This window comes from Sarcophilus harrisii, chromosome 1 (genome assembly GCF_902635505.1).
Source record: "Sarcophilus harrisii chromosome 1, mSarHar1.11, whole genome shotgun sequence".
Taxonomy (NCBI): domain Eukaryota; kingdom Metazoa; phylum Chordata; class Mammalia; order Dasyuromorphia; family Dasyuridae; genus Sarcophilus; species Sarcophilus harrisii.
In genome coordinates, this window is record NC_045426.1 from 493,419,089 (window position 1) to 493,439,339 (window position 20,251).

General features: G+C 31.9%; 1 protein-coding gene across 1 annotated transcript in view; it reads right to left on the bottom strand.

Annotated features, from left to right (window-relative positions):
- Nucleotides 1–20,251, bottom strand: part of MIB1 (mindbomb E3 ubiquitin protein ligase 1) — a 154,412-nt gene that overhangs the window by 82,441 nt on the left and 51,720 nt on the right. The window contains exons 6-11 of the mRNA XM_023496210.2: nucleotides 19,114–19,318; nucleotides 16,648–16,831; nucleotides 14,937–15,081; nucleotides 13,802–13,935; nucleotides 11,371–11,478; nucleotides 3,012–3,209 (exon numbers count right to left, since the gene is read on the bottom strand). Coding sequence (XP_023351978.1) covers nucleotides 3,012–3,209; nucleotides 11,371–11,478; nucleotides 13,802–13,935; nucleotides 14,937–15,081; nucleotides 16,648–16,831; nucleotides 19,114–19,318 — 974 coding nt within the window. The remainder of the gene's footprint in view (nucleotides 1–3,011; nucleotides 3,210–11,370; nucleotides 11,479–13,801; nucleotides 13,936–14,936; nucleotides 15,082–16,647; nucleotides 16,832–19,113; nucleotides 19,319–20,251) is intronic.

Sequence of the window (20,251 nt, forward strand, 5' to 3'; positions counted from 1 at the left end):
AGTGGCAGAAAAGGTGCTGACCTACAATCAATAAAGTAGTTTCCTCACCAGGGAGGCTCCCTATACAATGAAGGGTCACATGATCAATGCTTATCCTGTGAATGTCACACACACACACACACACACACACATCTAGTTTCCAGTTTTTCTTGAAAGAGGATCACCTAAAGTCACCAAATTTAAGATACATTCTTTCACCCAGGCAAGAAAGTCAAAGGATGATTATTTATATAATTACACACACAATACAACACACAAATAACTAAAAAGGAAGTTGGATTAGTTTCATATTCTTCATTTGTAAGATATTGATAACAGCACCCTAATGCCTACTTCCTATAGAAGTTGTTAAGATTTAATGAGAAAATGATGTACAAAAAGTATTGTGTTAACCCTAAAAACTTATTTTAAAAATGTCAGTTATTGTTAATATAGTTCAAGAATATGAGACAATGGCATGCTAGATCTTTCCCTAAAACTGTATAAAAAAGAATAATGGCAGCACATTAAACAAATTTTCTATAGAAAAGTTATGAATAAGATGAATAAGAACCTAAGGATAGGAAATAAAGAGGGTTAACAGGTTCATGAGTGGGAAAAAACCGCTTCGCTAATTATGTCAGAAACAGGAAATGACAGGTAGCCTCTGGAGTTTTAGGGGTTGAGGCTCTGTTATTCCCAAGAGAAATTAATATTATGTACTTGAGGGCCATGACAAATAGCAATACTCAATAGAAAATTTTTATATGTAATCATTATAATCTTAGGAAAAGAAAAATAGATTTTTCCACTTGCTATGATTACTTCCTTGGGACTTTCACAATGAGTCTGGTGGTTCAAGAGAACAACAAGCACAGTCTCACCTTAATGTTATCAGCTAACACTGGTGATGGAACCAGACCATATAGTCAGGCAAAGACTCTTCAAATTTTCTTTCAACATAAGATAATTAGTAATAATGAAATCAAGAAATTTTACTTCCCTATCTGAGTCTATCATTCATTCAAATCCTTTCCTCTATCCCTGCCTTGCCTACACTCAGAGAAAAGTTAATGTTATTAGGAAAAGAAAAATCATTTGAATAGCTAACTAGAATGCTGGACTTGGAATCAGAAAGACCTAATTCAAATTATGCTTCATACACTTATTAGCTGTGGGATCCTGGGCCTATCACTTATACTCTCTTGAGTTTCTACTTCCTCATTTTAAAACAGGGATAAGAACAGCAACTACCTTAATAAGTTGTTGTAAGGAACAAATGAAATTTGTAAAGAGCTTTGCAAGTCTTAAAGCGCAATATAAATTATCTATTATTAGTATTATTCCAAATGTTCAGAGTTATTATGTGTTCAATTAGTACTGAACAAATGAAATTTGTAAAGAGCTTTGCAAGTCTTAAAGCTCAATATAAATTATTATTATTATTATTCCAAATGCTTAGAATTATAATGTGTTCAATTAGTATTTTACGTTTCAGTAGAAGATCAAATCCCTCCATTAAATGATTTCTAAAGTTTGACAAATTAAGATGAATTATCTGAGGCATTCAGTGATGTGGTATAATATATACAATATTGCTGGAAGTTGGAAAGACCTAAGTTTCAATCTGAGCTCACTTTTAACTGATTGGCCCTTGACAAATTAAGTAATCTCTGTCTAGTTCCCTCAACTGTCAAATAGAAATAATAACAACACCTATTTCATATGGTATTGCAAAGAGGAAACATATCTGTAAAACAGATAAAGCACAGTACCTGGCACAAAGTAGCATTTGCTTATTCCTTTCCCCTCCTCTTTAAAAAAACAACAGCAACAAAAACACAACATAGAGTAAAGCCCCTATGATATACAATAACGGCCCAAGAAACTTATTACCAAAGAGACAGAAAATAAGAACTGAACTGTAACTGCCAATTTGACAGTTTTAATCATAGCAATAAATAAAAATCCAAGAAAAGAAGCTTATTCATTTTATAAGAAGAATATGAATTTTAGTTGAGATCTGAATCTGAAAAGGGCAAGAAATACATAAAAAGGTTCACTGAAAACAAGAAAAGAATTAGAAGAAAAAAAATTTCTTATTCATCTTTTCTTCTCAAATGGATAAATTCCTTCTATGTAAACAATGAAAAGAGGGTATAATGCTATTAAAACACACACACACACAGCCAAAAGCTGTTATGTTTTGTAAGAAAAGCCTGAATACAAGTAGGATGATCATCAAAGTTCACAGATCAATTTGATGTACTTAAAGAGAATGAGTTTTTATTTGGGGCTTTTAATTCATTTTCAATTGGAGGATATGGATAGATCTACTGGTCCTCAATGGGTCTCGGTGATTCAGGAAGAATCCACTGGCTCAACCTCCTAGTTTAGGGCCATCCTTTAATAAAAGATGTATAAAAGACAGCTAGCAGTTTTCTTTTTTCCTTTTTTTGAACACAAGAAGCTAGGATCTGATACTGAACTTCAATCCCTGGGAGATACCTATGTGTTATCATAGTATCCTATCCCAAGGACTAGGGCATCTCAGTACCAGAATTTGGCAACAATCAAAAATGGCGAATATTTGTTGCTGGACCAAAAATCTCTATACTCTGGGTACTACAGGAAGGCAATGACATTAGTGTATATGTACTCTACCATGAAGAACAGGACAAACAACACAAATGCTGAGAGATCCTGAATTCATTTTCATAAATCACATAATTAACTGAAATGATAAGTGGGATTGACAAAAGACGCAAGATTTTAAATATTTTTCAAAAAACCTCAGCAAACATACTCTATACTTTCTGCTAATGTATCCTAAAAGAAACACTATATTCTAAAAGACTATTTGCTAATTTTATTATGTATTCCTCATTCTATTTTCATTTCACACTTTTACTAAAGCTTATAGAATAAAATCTTATAAGAAAAGATTAGATTATTTGCTACTAGAATTTAAGATGATCACTTTATGAAGATTTTAGTTATAATTAAAGAAATCTTTTTAAAACCCATCTTACCTGAAGACTAGGATGACAACCAAAGTCCAATAACGTCTTCACAACTTGAAGGTGACCTTTATTCACAGCAATATGAAGTGGAGTCTGTCTGCGTTTGTTTCTAGCATTCAAATCTGCACTACCTCTGTGTAACACTTCTATGACAGCACCTTCATCTCCAAAAGCTGCATGATGAACAGCTCTATCTCCATCTTTATCCTAAACATTAAAAAATAAATAAGTCTGCATTAAACAAATGTTTTACAGAACAAAATCATTAACATTTGCTAAAGAGTAGTCCAGTAATGGCTTATAAATGAAAATTAAGTGTCATCAAGTTCTAAACTGATTTCCAACTCTGGTAATTTCCAAATATAAAAAGTTGACTAAAGACGGACCCTGTTATGTTTACAGTAAAAGGCTATGTCTTTTTTTTTTTTTGGCTGAGGCAATGGGGGTTAAGTGACTTGCCCAGGGTCACACAGCTAGAGACCAGATTTGAACTCAAGTCCCCCTGACTTCAGGTTCAAATCAAAGGGGGAAAAAAAATGACCATTACTATATGAAGAGTTGAAGTGATATAAAGGGAATTTTAAGGGGGAAAAAAGCCTTTTTTAAAGCATCAAATACCAGCCATCTATCATAAAATTTCAGAGGAAAAATAGGAATAGTACATCACATTAAATAATAATGAAAAGATGAATATAAATTTAACATTTAAAAACAATAGTTTAGAAACTTTAAATAAAAACCCAATGAATCGGTTTGTAAAGTAGAATCATTCTGTAATGAACTTGACAAACCCAATGTATCTATTTATAAGACTGAAATTTTCTTCTTAGGATGAATCATTTAAAAGAAAAGATAAATGACAAAATACATACTAAAGAGAAGCTTCAGTTTCCCTGCTAAATAAGATATGGAGAGAGACATTTCTAGTACAGTGCACTTATACTCCTATGTTGCAAATACTGAGGCATATAACTTTCTCTAAAATACTGTCTGTCTTTACTTCTGTCTAACCCAACCTGAGTTAAGAGTATTGTCTCTTCTCACTCCCACTTGCAAAATAACACCAAGTCAGATCACAAAAAAAAAAAGTAACCAATCATTTTCCTTGATTCCTGACTCTCCCCTTCAGCCCATGCATCCATTCAATTGTAAAACCTTCCAAACATATCTATCACCTTACCTGATGTCTCTGCTCATAGAGTCCTCTCAACATCTTACCTAGTTTACTGCCTATTTTAATTAGCCTTTTTGACTTAAGTCTTTGTTCATTCAGACCATCCTAGAATTCTCCTAGATTGGACTATCACTCCCCTACTCAACCAACACCAGTGCCTTCATATTGCCTCTCAAATCAAATATAAACTTTTATGTTTAGCTTTTAAGATATATCACAACTTGATCTCAATCTATTTTCCAATGGATATATCCCTCCTTCTAACATTATTCAATGCAGTCAAAACGGCCTTCTTTGATTTTCCCACATGACACTCCAATCTCTTTTTGCTTTTATATTAGCCATACTCAATGTCTGGAAAACATACCCTTCTTACCTCTGCATCAGAGTACTGCTCTTCTTTTAAGACATAGTATAAGTATCACTTTCTGCATGAAACGTTTTTTATTGCTGCTATTGCTAGTGTTCACCCTCACATACTATCTTGTACTTCACAACCTTGTATAAGTTTGTATGTTAACTTTATAATTTTTCATATCTACATAGGTATTTCTTGTCTCCATTAGAATGTAAGCTCCTTGGCAAGTAGTTATTTTGTTCTTTGCATTCTTACCACAATGCCCAGCACAGTGCTGGATACAGAGTAAATGTTTCATAAAGACTGCTGACTGAATACTGAAATATTTAATTTAAGGTTGGAAGCTAGGTGGTGTAGTAGATAGAGTGTTGAGCCCAGAGTCAGGAAGAGTTAAGTACCACCAATCTGGCCTCAGTCACTTACTAGCTGTGTGATCCTCAATAAGTTGTTTAAATTCTCTGTGCCTCAGTTTCCCTACCAGAAAAATGGGGATAACAATGGGACCTAGCTCTTGGTGTTGTTGTGAGGATGCATATTATTTGTCAAGAGCTAGAAGCCTGTAACCAAGTTTCTTTTTCAACTCCTCTGACTTAAAAGACACCTGTTTACCAACTTTATTTTTCAAATTTTTTATAATTTTTTTTTGCTCTCCTGAATAGTCACTTCAAATTTTCCAGGTGTAAAAATAAAGCTCATTATTAAGATACAGGAATTAGGTGGAAAATACAGTGTTAGGTGGAAAAAAAGAACAATAATTGCCTTCTAAGTGGTCACTCTTAAGAAACTAGGGATATAGCTCCAACAACAAAACATTCCTTCATCTAGTATGCAAGAATTTATTTAAAATGTTCTTAAACTTTTTTTTTTTTTGCATTCTCACATTGTATATAATCTCTCTCTACATGAGTTTGAGACTCAAAACAGTAATTCTAGATTCTCAATCCATCTCAGAAATTATTCTATTATAATCTTGATTCCTGGCTCATAGCAATTGTTCCAAACTCATATTCTTCTTCATCTCCAAAAATGTAATCCCATACCCCAAACTTTTAACAAATTTAGCAGACTTTTATCAAATCTGAGGCCATTAATCAAGAGCCTCCTCAACAGCATATTTCTGTTCACTTCTACCTTAGAGGCAGAAGTGCCAATGTTCTTGTTAAAAATAGGTATATTTGTGCCACTGATTTCATTCTGTGCTATCTCCTTTAAAAACTTTGCTCCAACAATTATTTATTTTATCTAGTCTCTTCATTTCCACTGACTCCTTACAACAGGCCCACAAACATGCTAAAAGCAAAATAAAAAACCAAAAACCAACTCCAACCCTCAAAGTCTTCTGTTGCTCTTTTCTCCCTTCATTCAGCTACTGACCATCTCATTCCTTTCTTTCATTGCCAGTTTTTAAACAAGCCCATTAAAACTATTTCCTTCATTTTTTCATCATTCAATCCTCTATTTAACCCCTTAAAACCATCCTTTCAAATTCTCTGCCAATTATAATTCCTGTCTCATGGTTCATTTGCTAAATCCATGGTCCTTCCTAAGTCCTCATCTTTTTAAAGTCAAACTCAAAAGCTCCCTTCTCAAAAAAGCTTTCCTCATACTCTCTAGAAGATCACTTTTCCCCACTTCAAATATCACATGTATCACATAGTCTGGCCTTATGTAATTATTATTACTATTTTGTAGTAATTTATATAAGATGAAAGGCACACAAGGAATTCTGAATAGACATTTGTAAATCTATAACTGATATATAAATTTGAGGCAATATCAAAGCAGGAAAAGGTGTGGAATATAGTCAGGAGAAATCTGGATTTGAACTCCCTACGCTTAATGGTTATACAATTTTGAGGACATTACAATCTTTCCTGAGCCTGTTTCCTTTTCTTTCAATATCTCTTTCAAAGGGTTGCTACCAGAGGAAAGCACTTTGAAAACCTTAAGGTACCATAAAATAACAGATAAAATAACTCCTTAATAGATTCCTAGTCTCTCAGGCACCAGGGTTTATCTACACTGTGAAGAGAAGGATTTACAGAGTGCTTAGATTCAGGTCAGACAACTGTTACTTGAGGGACCTGGTCAAGTTACTTCTCTGAGTCTATTTCCTCAATAGGAATAGGAGATTAAGACTCATTTCTAAGAAACCTTCTAGTTTGAGGATTATGGACCTCTAGATAATGTGCTTCTGGAATTAAATTCTACAATGGTATGTATATAATTGCTACTCTTACAGCACTCAACTTTGTATTTTAAGTAGAACTTGGTTAGAATGTAGTTGAAGGTTTGAGGGTTTTTTTTTTTTTTGAAGTATAAACCATGCGTTTTTTTCCCACCTTACACTTTGTATTGTGGTTAGTTACTGCTTTCATTTCAGTTATGTGGAATATGGACAATCTGATGAGTCCAAAATTAGTATGCTTAAAAAGCTAAGCTATCTTTTCACACTCCACAATAGTTTTATCTATATAATTAAAAGGGAAATAATATGAAATCTTACTGTACTGAAAAGAAAATGTAAATTCCAAGAGACAATTTCCCAGTATTTTGAATTTTCCCTAAAGAAAAATAGGAAAGAATAATCATTCTATAACTGTCCCTCTCAAAATTTAAAATTTACCAAATTATTTGGTTTGCTAATATTTCCCAAACCAAATTAAAATTTTTAAATGGTAATCAATATTATATGGAAATTTTAAAAGGTTAAAGATTAGACACTTAATTCAGCAAACACTTATTCAGTGCTTATTACATATGCTAACCCTCCCCCCCCCCACACACACACACACATTAAATGCTTAGTCATAACAACTGTTCATTGATTAGATACACCAAATAAAAACAAACAAGTTCACATTCTACCAGGGGATACAAATTTAAACAGACATACAAAGGCCTACAGTACAAAAAGCAGTACAAAATATTTCAAAGTGAGAATGATAGGCTAGCTCTGAACAAAGCAAGTTGTTTCATAATGTAGAAGTCAGGAGCAAGCATATTGTAATTGCTGGGACATTGGAGTGGGGATGCTCCCATAGTGAGAGACCATCAGGGCAGCATCACTGACACAGAGACATTTCAAAAACATGACCAAGAAAAAGTGAGAGTGAATCAAAAAATTTGAAGCAATTCAAGAATTCTGCAGAAGCTATGCTCCAGGAACAAAACCTAGCAGCTGTGTGGAAAATGAGACGGAGGAGAAATAAGAATTAGGAAGCTATTACAGAATTCATGTAGAATGGTCAGAAGCCAGAGAGACTTGGCCTTCCTCCCTTGCTTTCCTCCCCTTTTATCCTCTCCCCAAACCTGTCTAACTGACCTCACAGCTTAGAAAAGACAAGAGCAGAGATATCCTGGTACATATTTAACCAATAACTGTCAAAAGGGGTGGGAGGCATATACACAAAATTTAATCTTCACTAATAACAATCAACAAAACAATAAGCCATGCCCAGATGTGAAGCGTTTGTTGATTTAAGAAGTACAAATGATCACCCTGAACATTTAACAATCAATTCTCACAGTCTAGTTACCTCCAGCACATCCATGTATCAACAATTCCATTCCTTCTGGTGAGAGAGAAAACCATTGAGCCTACTTATACTCTGCCATAACATCTTGCAGAACCCCAGCACTCTCATTTGATCAAATGATATTATCTAAGGATCCCTAGACCTTGTCATCTAATGATGCGAGTGAATTTTCTTTAATTTGCTGCCTTCCCCAATTAAAGAATAAGTTTCTTAAGAACAGGGAGTACCTCAATTTTTCTATTTGTATCCACAGTGTTAGCATGATCCTTAGCTTACTATTAGTACTTAATAAACGTTTCTTTAACTACAGAAAGATTGATAAAAAGTCTGAATTAGAGTTGAGAGGAGGAGATAGTCGTGAACTATTTTGGCAGTAGAATCAAAACTTAGCAAACGATTAGATAAGAAAGAAGAGTTAAGGACATCTCCAAAGCTACAAATCTAGATAACTAATTAATCAAAATTAAAAAAAAATTAAACTAGTTAATACAGATAAAAATTTCAAGTTCTTTTATTGAGTTGTTGATATGGTCGCTTCTTATGAATGGATCACAGAAATGAACCATAAAAGACCTAGCAAGCTAATGTGAATTATAAAAATGCAAAAATGTTTATTTCTCATAAAATAAAAAATGTAACATTTGATTAATGATTTCAAAAATTAATGCTTGTATCCTAGTCAAAGAAAAATATATTTAATAGTATGGAACTGTTTGTTTTGATGAAAAAAAAATTTTAAACTTGCTATTAAAGAATATTTAAATCATATTTATGAATATTTTTGCCTCATTTCTGTTCTACTGAATCCAACACATTTTTGAAGAAAAAGCTGAAAATAATAAAGAGGGTCTTTTAAGACTATGGCACATATTCCATTTCTCTCTCAATTTCAGATTTCTTACCATAAGATATTATCTTATGGTACCATTGGTAATATGGTACCATATTATCAAATGGTATCATTTCTCATACAATTAACACTCAGTCCCTTTGCTTTTAATTGTAGCTAACCAATTCAGCCTATATTTGAGACTCCACTTTAAACAAAAGAACTTTTTTTTTTTTGTTCTCTTTATCTTCACAGGACAGACTTCAGCTCCTTCTTGCTTTCTGTTCATATAAATAAAAGGAAAGTCCATCAGATAGCACTATCTACATCATTCAAAAACTTTAACCCTGGCAGTTTATACAAATCTGTCAACACCCTCTATGCTACCAGTCTTAATAACATAATTCAAAATCAGAAAATTGATCTTCTTTAGTTCTTTAAAAAAAGAAATCAAGCATAAAAAGAACTCAGCTTTACTGCCTTTTTATATTATTAGATATAACAATACTTTTTTCAATCTACTTTGGAAACATAGAAATTAAATTGGAAAGCCTTGTCTTGTTGGAATCTTTACAAACTGTTAAGCCATTGGAGTTGATAGAGACAATAATTATCTAATTTGGCATGGTCCAATATGATTGATTTGATCTTAGAAGGAGACATTTTGGGCCAGAACTTGAAACAAGGTACTAAGTACAAATGATAGAACCGATGCTTGTGTTCACACCTTTAGAGAGCTCATAAGTATCTAAGTATCCTAAGTATCAATGGAGTTCACACGTTTGGGAGATTTCAGGGCTTAGTATGGGTTAGTATGAAATATCCAAATTCACACCTCCCTTAGGGCCAGAGAGCACTCTGGGAGATAACCCAGAATCCCTCTCCCTCCAGAAGGAGGAGTTAACCTTTGGGAGATCATATATATATACAGAAGCTCTTAAAGCTTGAGAGAGTTTTTCTTGGGAACATTGACTGGGGTCAGAGAGGAGCACTCTGGGAGAAGCCCACAAACCCTATCTTCGAGGCAAGAGAGATTCCTTGTATCTTCTACCTTGGTGCTGGCTGGAGTTGGAAGGACAAACCTTTGGATTTGGAGACATTCGGGTGGAGCTCTTAGAACCAAGTGGGGAGACAGGCCTCTGAGCTAACCGGGTTATATTGAAGGACACAATAAAAGATCTTAAATTTTATCACCTGGCTGTGTTTTGGAAAAAGAACACCACATTGTTTCACACCCTAGATCAAAATGAAACAAAATTTGTAATTCCTTTCCTTCTTAAAGCTCAAGTTATCTTAAATCTCTTTACAACGACCATTAAAAAAAAATCACTAGACTCATGGATTAATGAAAAAAGAAAAAAAGATGAATACTTCTAAAGCAAATTCAACTATCAATACTATAATAATATCAGGAAGAACTGAGTTTGGTACCTGGGTCAGACATTTAATAACTGTGTGACCCTGCCAAGTTCCAACTTTTGTGTGTCTCAATTTCCCAACCTGCAAAATAAAAATAATATCATCTACCTCACAGGGTTGTTATAAGGACCAAATGAGTCTCAATCCGGGAAAGCACTTTGCAAACCTTGAAGAACTACATAAATGGGTGGATTATTTCTTTCCCAGTCTTTCTTAATCTTAATGCCTTGCCTCTAAAACTATCTCAAATTTACTCTGGATATATCAGGTTTGTTATACATAGCTATTTGTATGCTTACACCCCTTCCCCTCACCTCCTAGACACTCCCACTGACTATGAACTCCTTGAGAGCAGTAATTATTTTCTTGGGGTTTTTTTGTTTTTGTTTTTTTGTTTTTTAATTTTTTAAAGGGAATAAGGGGAAGGAATCTTTGTAAGCCTAGCATATGGGAGACACTTATTATATGCTTATTGACTTGACTTTAAAAAAAAAAAAATTAAGTATTGCTGAAATAAGATTATGTGATAATCAATTCTGATGGAAGTGGCTTTTTTTTTTTTTTTTTTTTTTTTTAAACAATGAGATGATTCAAACCAGTTCCAATTGTTCAGTGATGAACACCCAGAGAGAAGATTGTGGGATATGAATATGGATCACAACATAGCATTTTCACCTTTTTGTTGTTGTTTGCTAGTTTTTTTCTCTTTTTTTTTTTTCCTTTTTGATCTGACTTTTCTTGTGTAGCATGATAAATGGAGAAATATATATAGAAGAATTATACATATTTAATATATATTGGATTATTTGCTGTCTGGGGGGGAGGGAAGTGAGGGAGAAAAATTTGGAACACAAGGTTTTGCAAGGGTGAATGCTGAAAACTATCTTTCTATGTATTGTGAAAATAAATTAAAAAAAAAAAATGTTACTGGCCCTGAGGTAAAAATTAAAAATAAAAGTGATATAGCTACAGGAATAGTAGCAGATAATTCAACTATATTCAAATCTCACATGTGCTTATATTTTTGTTGAGACTAGTTATTTAATTACCTCTGCTTCTACATCCACATTTTGCTTCAAAAGAAGTTTTAAAATGTCAACATGTCCATTCTGACTAGCAGCTTGCATGGCAGTGTGTCCAGCACATTGTCCATTTACCTGAAAAACAAATTAAGATAAATGTTAGGATATCCAAACTCTTAACACCCAAAATATATATGCAATGGTCTCTAAAGGCTAAAATGTCAGTTACCTTTATATATCTGTGGGCATACAAGTTAAATCTTTATTAACAGCCATAAACGCAGTGTGAATATAGTATGAAGCAAAGTTTTTGATAATATTCTTATTTTTTCATTTGCATTATTAAATCTGAGCTATGTTTCTAACAGCAAGTTTCTTTAGTCATGGAAGTAAATAAGATATTTGTTATTTTCTTGTTAAAGTTAAAATAAAATTTCAAAACAAAATATGCATAATAGTATTCATACTTTTAAATCCCATTTTTTCTGCTTTTTTAAAAAAATGCTTTTGTTGATGGTTACTAAATATAAGAATAAATCTTTTTTTTGAAGTTTTCAAATGGAGTTAATAGAAACATTCCCTAAATCATAAACAAATAACAAGCCTCTGTGAAATTATTCTCCCAATCACTATTCCTCATTCCTTGACTCTAAAAACAAAGGAATTATATTTTTCAGAAACCACCAAAATAATCCAATTATGTACAGAAGAGTATTCCTTGTAGTTATGACTTCTTAAGGGGTGAATTCCTACATTTATTACATTGTAAGAACTCAAAAAAGTGTTTACAGAACTTCTCTCCTTCCCTTAAATTTAAGAAATTCAATTGTCTCATAACAAATATAATGAATGCTTTTTGTCATCTGCTGTTATTGCTGATACAATCTCACTTAATAACTATACTCTTAAATTTCAACAGTGGGATGAGGACCCCTGGGGGATCAAGGAGTTATTGCAAGAGATACTTGATTCTATATATGCACTAAGTATTGTCATTCACTTAACTTAATTATTTAGCACTACAAAAATATACAATATTTGTAATAGGGTTTTTATAAATATTTTTATATTAAAATTGCTTCCCTTTTTCTACATGGAAAAGAAATTTCCTTGCCCTTTGGGAATAAACTATGATATTTTCTTTTGTCAAGATGCCCCTCCCAAATTATGCCATTTGAGTTGTTTACTAATATTCCCTTAAGGCCCTTCTTATAGACACAAACATTTTTAACAGGATTAAATTAAAATATCACCATGGAATTGGATTATGTTAGAGTGAAAGGGAGTTTAACACACAATCTATTTTCTTAATAGGTATTAATAGTACAAAAAACTGATCATTTATGAAGCATTTTAACACTTGCAAAACACTTTTACATATATTGTCTCTTCTATTATAATTACTATTGTGTAAGAAATATGAAAAAAATTTTAAAGTTAAATAAATGTATCTGAAAAGATTGAGAACCATAGGTCTATAACAACTGCTTGATGAAAACCAAAAAGGCAAAATTTGAAAATTACAATTAATTTGTTTCGAAAACTAAATTTATATTTTTCTTAGAACCAAAAAAAATTAAGGACTGGAAAGGAAAGTGGTTCTTTCCCTCAAAAATTTTAGTCCACGAAATTCTACCTATTTTTTTTCTTCTGAATCTTTTGAAATCTGCTTTTCTAAATCCTAGGGTGCATCTATTTCTAGATTTTCTCTCCTCTACTAAAAATTCTAGGAGAAATGGTCATTTCTTCTAGTGGCTCCCTTAAATCCACTTCAGCAATCATAACTACCTTGTTAGTGAGAATCAGATGCAGAATGGTATTTTTTCCCATTGTTGGTCCCTTCACCTTTTGAAGGATAAAATTATCATAAAGATCAGTCAAGAAGAAAAAAACTCAAAGACTTCCACTTCTAGATCATGCTTCCAAATCAGGTTAGTGATCTGTCTCCCAAACTACTCTTTCTATTGTCTCTTTTTAATCCCTCAAAGTACCTCCCCAAATGTCAGTTTCATTCTCTTCCAATGACAAAGAATTTGCCTTTAACTCAAGCTAGTCATTTTGTAAATAATGACAAAAGGGACTTGACAGTGTATAAATTTGATTCAAGGAAAATTCATGAAAAACAAAACAAAACCCCAAGTCTATGTCCTACTGATTGTGACCTTACAGTACAGGAATTACAAATGCATATATACCTTATATATTATTTTATACACACACCCACAGACACAAATTCAATTCAAAACAATTTAACTCGACATGTTTTCATACATAAAAATGAGAAAAACCTTATCATCTATTTTAGAAAATAAAAATAACAAGTTATTTAACAGCAAATAAAGGGAAAACTAGGTCAAATTTATATTTTGTAAGAGAAAATTTGATATTAAACTTCCCCAAAAGAAAACTGAACCATGTGAAAATGAAGAAAGTTGTTAAGTTTAGAGACAATGCTCACATCAACATCTGGTCTCTTTAACAAATCTTCTACTTTAGCAACATCTCCATTAGCAGCAGCTTTAACTAATTCTTCATTAAGATCCCCAGACTCTTGAGTTTCAAATAGTTTCTTCAAGAGTTGAGATAGTCTCTCTGAAATTACAAAGTAAAATTGCAGGCATAGGAATATGATAAAACTCATAATTTAAAACATTACAAGACATGTTTCCCTATGTCTTACCTACTTCTAGAATTATTATGCTTCAACCTTTTTTTTTGTACTTTATTATAAATAATTTATCATAGAAGTCATAATTATACTACCTGAAATTATAGTAAACTGCAGAAACCAGGATCAGGTGTTTCTTCAAAACCATTAATGTTTCATGAATTTGGAAATAGATTTGTATTGTAAAGGCAATTCAAAAATTAGTATTTATAACTAAGATAATTAAAAACTGACATACTATGAGAGAATTTGACATTGAAAAGCAAATTTTTTATTTTGCTTTAAAATGCTATTTCAAAAAAATGAAAATAATTATCCCAACTTTCACTTTCAGGCACAACAAGGTTTATAAGTCCTACACTTAAAGTCTTAGGAATTTTATAGCTCCACAATTATAACAATTCTTTATAATACCATATATTACATTTCTGTAAAAATGACATTCAATCTTTTTTTTTAGTTGCCTAAATTCTAATAATATATTTCTAAAGTTATACTTTGATTTGTTGTAATCAAAATAAGGAATAATCAGCTAGAAAGTCAAGGCTTCCATAAACTATTATCACAAGCAATCTTCATTTCTGCAAATCGGAACCAAAATAGCATCAACCACAATAAATAAGAAAAATCTCCTTGCTACCCCATTTTTAGATAAAATTATTGAAAAGGAAGTCAAGTAGAAGAATTGAAAGACATTGTACACATTACTGTAGTCCCTCCATCTACTTCTTTTATTGATTTAGCATTGCCAGAGGATGATTTGTACCAATGTGAAGCAAACTTACCTAATTAAAACAAAAGAAACAAGATAAGGTAAAATTGTAGATCATTCAACTGCCTTTATGTAACTTACTATTTATTATTAAAATTATGCCTTGTCCTCAAAGATATTTCAAAAATTAACCAAGTTTTAAAAAATACATACCGCCAGATGCATTGCTAATAGCTGATCCTGCTGATGCCACTTTGGAAACAGCTGCAGGATTATATGTCCAAGATGTTCCACAAACTTCTACCTTTAAGTCACTGTCTGAATAAATCTGCTGTACACGGCCAACTTTGCCTAAGGTCTGAAACATATGACAAACAGCCACAAACTTTCACATATAAAATGTTACAAAATGATTTACTTTTCATATTAATACTTTTAAAAATGATACCTGATTTTAGCTTCTAGCTCAAAAGAAAAAAATTGCTATTCTTGCTGAAGCAAGTTCTATGCCTGTGAACTAAATAGTACAATTTACTAAAAAATTAGTGCTTGTAGTTTATTAAAATTTCTCATTACAGAAATAAAATCATAATTATGGAATAGTTTCCCAGAGAATGAAAACAAAAGATTTAACTGAATCAATTTATTAATTTACTTTTAATCTACCATTTTTCATAAAAATTCCCCATCAGGTACTGAAATTATTTTAAAATCTAAGACAGCACAACCCCTTTTCCTCCTTACAACCCACCTTTTTATATTAATTAGCAGAGGGGGAAAAACCCACAAACACCCCACAACAAACAAATATTAAGATTATACAATTAAGATTTTTTCTTCAAGGACATCATATTAATGTTTTTAAGTAGTTTATACAAAATATTTCATCTTCAAGTAAAGCTTTAAAGTAAATACACTGAAGTGGCAACAGAAATCTTCTCATAAAACAAATAAATAAAATCATTATTAAAAGAAGTAAATCACAGTGATTACAAGTTTTCTCCTAAAAGATACATTAAGAGTTAATGTTTCTTCATCTCAGAAACCATCATAACAATGAGTACATCTGGAGAGACACTAACTACTGTATCAAATCAATAAAATATAGGACAACAATGTTGTCCTATAGCAAAACTCATCTTCAAAGTGGAACATATACTGAAATTCTAGCATTTTTTAACTAAATATTAAGCTTTGGAACCTTCAATAATTGTGTTTATGAATACTGGAAAATATCTAAATGCTATAGTCTCAAAAAGAAATTAGTATTATTCTCATAAATCACATTTCTATTAGTACTTTAAGGTTTACCAAGTCCTTTCCTCCCAGCACTCTTCTGAGGCAGGTAGTTCAAGCATTTATTCCCATTTTATAGAGAAAAATGAGGTCCAGAGAGACTAAATAATTGTTCAAGGACCACAAAGCAGGGTCACAACAATTTTCACCATAAATAATAGAAGGAATCCCAAAATACAACTTCACAAAAATAAAATTAACTTCATATGTGAAATATTAATTAATAATGCAATCTTACTCAATGTCCTAAGCAGGCTACCAGAAATTCTATCTTTTCTATTTGCATCATATCTGTATCAATGAGGCAAAATTAGAGAGAATGGAATATGGAATCTGTGAATTCTACCTGACAGATTAAATTTGAGCAATTACTATTATTAGGAAGCAAAGCAGTAACTGAAATGTCTCTGGGAAGGAAATTTAACTTTTTCATTTTCCTTGTCTTCCCCCCTTTCATTAATTCTTCTTAATTAAAAAAAATTAAAGGCTCAGTTTTCAATAAATTAAAGCTCACCCAACTCTGGGAAGTTTTGCTCTATAATGATTTTGAGAATTTATCTGCTTACAAATGTAAATAAAATATAAACAAACAAGTCTGGCTAATCACGTCCCATTTTTATATACTTACAGGAAGCATAGCTTCTGCCCATTCGCCATGACCTCTTTGTAGAAGTTTAATTCTTTCTAGATCATAACAAACCTGAACAAGGTCACCCACTTGAAATTGTGAAGTGCCCCCTTCTGCACCTTGTGCAGCATCCCCACTTCGGACAACATTAGCTTTAGTGAGAACAGCTGGATTGAAAGTCCATCTGTAAATAAAAATAATAAAGTGGCAAACTATATTCAATTTTTTTAAAAAAATATTCTACTTGTTGAACTATTTTTCTAAATAATGAGTTTGCTAAGACAAATATTTTTAAATGTTGGCAACTTAAAGTCAATCTTCAAAATATTTGTAAAATATTTTAATTTTTTAAAGAAACTATTGTAATATATATTTTTAAATCATCTTAATCAATTTATATATAATTATGTAGGGTGTATGTGAGTTTAAGCTCAAACTAAAGTGTACAGCTGCAAGTTTATAAAGCAATATAATGTTATTGAAAATTCTGTCTGGGGAAAAAAACATGCTTAAATGATATAGAAAAGTAATGGTATCTAATAGCATACAGAAACAATCAACCTGCAGTTTGAAAATGAAAAGGCTATAATTCAATTTTATGGTGACAAGCTTAAGTTTAAAAGGAAAAAACTAATCTTTTAGAATATTTGTTTTTAAAAATTTCACTGAGACAACTTTATCACCTGCTGTATAACAATTCATTACACATTTTAGAAAAAGAAATAAGCATGGATAAGGCAAGGAAAAAAATCTAAAATTATAAAGTGAAAAATAATTTACATGTAGTTTTTAAACTCACCAGAACATAATTTGTGACTTGCACACAAAGTATATCAATCCCCAAACTCCTCTTGTCTTACTGTCAGACTGGGATTTCATTGCAGTAAGTTTTACTACAACATATGGCTCCCCAAAGGGAGGACAAAAAAAGTATCTTCTTAGAGTATCTAAATAATTCTTAAATTATTAAGAAAACTATGCTAGAGGGTTTAAGGCAAATCATTCCAGAAGCAAAGTTATGTAAGAAGGCAGCACAGAAGAATGGTTAAAAATTCTACAGTCTGAAGGCACAGGGCTGACTCAGAGCTTTACCAATTACTGAGAAATTAAAATTCCATCCTGATAGTATTGCTAACAAATATATACTTCTAAGCGTTGTTTTTGCATTATTTTAAATGACACATATGATATAAAATTTAAGCAACTATTAATATTATGCCTATCAATTCTATCTTAAAAATACCTTCAAAAATGGATATTCCAAAACTTCCCTAAGTAGCCTATTACAGTAATTCATTGTCTCTATAATCAATTATCTAATTAGATCCCTCAGCCTGCATAAGGAAAAACAAAACTAGCTAGTATTCTACCTGAATAACTTTTAATATAATAATACATAGCATAATCAATAGTGTGTTGGCCATAAAAGTTAATATGACCCAAGTTCAAAATCTAACCCTTCCTAGTCCCCAACCTTAACATATACTAGCTATATTACTCTAGGTATTTCATTAAATCTTTTGGCTTCCATTTATTAATCTACAAAATAGGGATAATAACTTTAGTACTTGCCTTAAGGGGTTGTTTCAAAGATCAAATGAGAATATACATAAGAGTACTTTTCCAATCTTAAATCTTTTTAAGTGTCCCTTTGTATAACTAATACATTAATAATCTCTTTCTATCTTTTCCCATGGAGTTCAGAAAGAAAAAGTCCTGGGACAAGTCAGTATCTTACTATTATTCTTTTACAGTTAATGTTCTTCAAACTATTGCATAGGTGGATAAAATAACTGGTTTTTTAATTGTCATGGATAACCAACTTGAAATTACTTCACAATTTTTTTTACGAAGTCTCTTTAAAACATTCTGATTCATTTCTATATGGTCTATATTTCTAGGGTCATCATACCTTTTAAAATGTGACTGCCAAATCAAATACTCTTAGGAGCAAAACCAGAATTATTTTCTACTTCTTAATATCACATTCCTATTATATTTCTAATAACATGCAAATGTAAATAAAAAGGGAAAACATTACTTATTCAGAGCAGTGTTCTGGGACTTTCTCTACTTTATTAGTTTTTGTCTGGTCTTATAAAATCTTTTTTCTTTAGGGATAGAAAGAGGGGATAGAATTGTAATTTTGCTGGTATAAGGAAACTTCCTCTACCAGTGTGCATCTGGTATATAATAGGTCAGCATTATGTTTGTAATATATAGTATTAGAGAGCTGCCTGGGGTACTTAAAGGTTAAGGAGCTTGCCCAAGGCCACAGTTTGAGACAGGATTTCCTTATGGTTTATTTTTGCCCCTTAAGTGGAATACTTTCAGTTTTCCTCTATTAAAGTTAAACTCTACATGGCCTCTACATTAAAAAAATTTTTAGTTGCATCCATTTCATTTCTTTTTATTTTTATGTATACATCCTAAGTGTACCACTATTTAATATTAAGTATCACCAACCTATTGCCACTCGGGTATTGTACTACAATGTCATGATCTTCATCAATGCCACAAACTGTTCCAGTTGTAGTTAAAGTTTCAAACATGCCATCAGTCCATCCTCCATGCCCATGTTGCAAAGACTGCACAATCTCTAGATCAAGATCTATGTTTACTAGGTCACCAATCTGTAGTCCACCAGGATTCCGGTTACCATTCTGCTCACCTGTCATTAGGGGACAAAAGTTAGGTATCATAAGAATAACCATTGAATTATAACAAGCACAATTATTATCATTCTGCAGAGTAACTATTCTAGCTGCTATCTCCACTGAAGGGGGGGTTTAATCTTGTAGTTTAAAAAGAACAGACTCAAAATCAATTAAGACTAAATTAAAAGATGCTTGAATCAAATATTTATCTTCTCATAAAAGTCAAATCACTTTTTGCCTTTTGTGATTTACTAAAACCTCTTATATTAGAGAAAAAAAATGAAACAATTCACTACCTAAATTTAAACACTACACAAGCTACTCTATAGTTACAAAATGAAATAAAAAATGGCTATAGGGGAATGACTTAAAATATAGTTAATTTGAAGTAGCTAATTTCAATGGAATTTGTTCCACTGATTAGTGGCATCTTTTTGTTTTTCTTTCCTAAGAAATAGCATACCCAAATTTTAAAACAAACAAAATGTTCCTGTATATATTTAAGTCCATGTTCTACAGTTTTATTACATACTTCAGAAGAGCTCTTGCTAACTTTTATTTTTTTTATTTTTTGCTGAGGCAATTGTGGTTAAGTGACTTGCTCAGGGTCATAGAACCAGAAAGTGTTAAGTGTCTGAGATCAAATTCGAACTCAGGTCCTCCTGACTTTAGAGCTGGTGCGCTATCCACTGAGCCATCTAATTGCCCCTCTTGCTAACTTTTAAAAGAAATCTTATGGTGAATTGTTCTCACAATTAGTTGTCAATTTGGTAAATCCAAATTTTTGAAAAGAGTATCCCTTAAAAAACCCAAAACCTTCTCTCTTACACCTCTACTTAAAATATTAAACTCAAATGAGCTCAATTCAGTTCAATGCAAACATTTAAGTGCCCATTATCTGTAAGAAGCTACTCCAGGCACCAGGGATACAAAGACATAAACAAAAA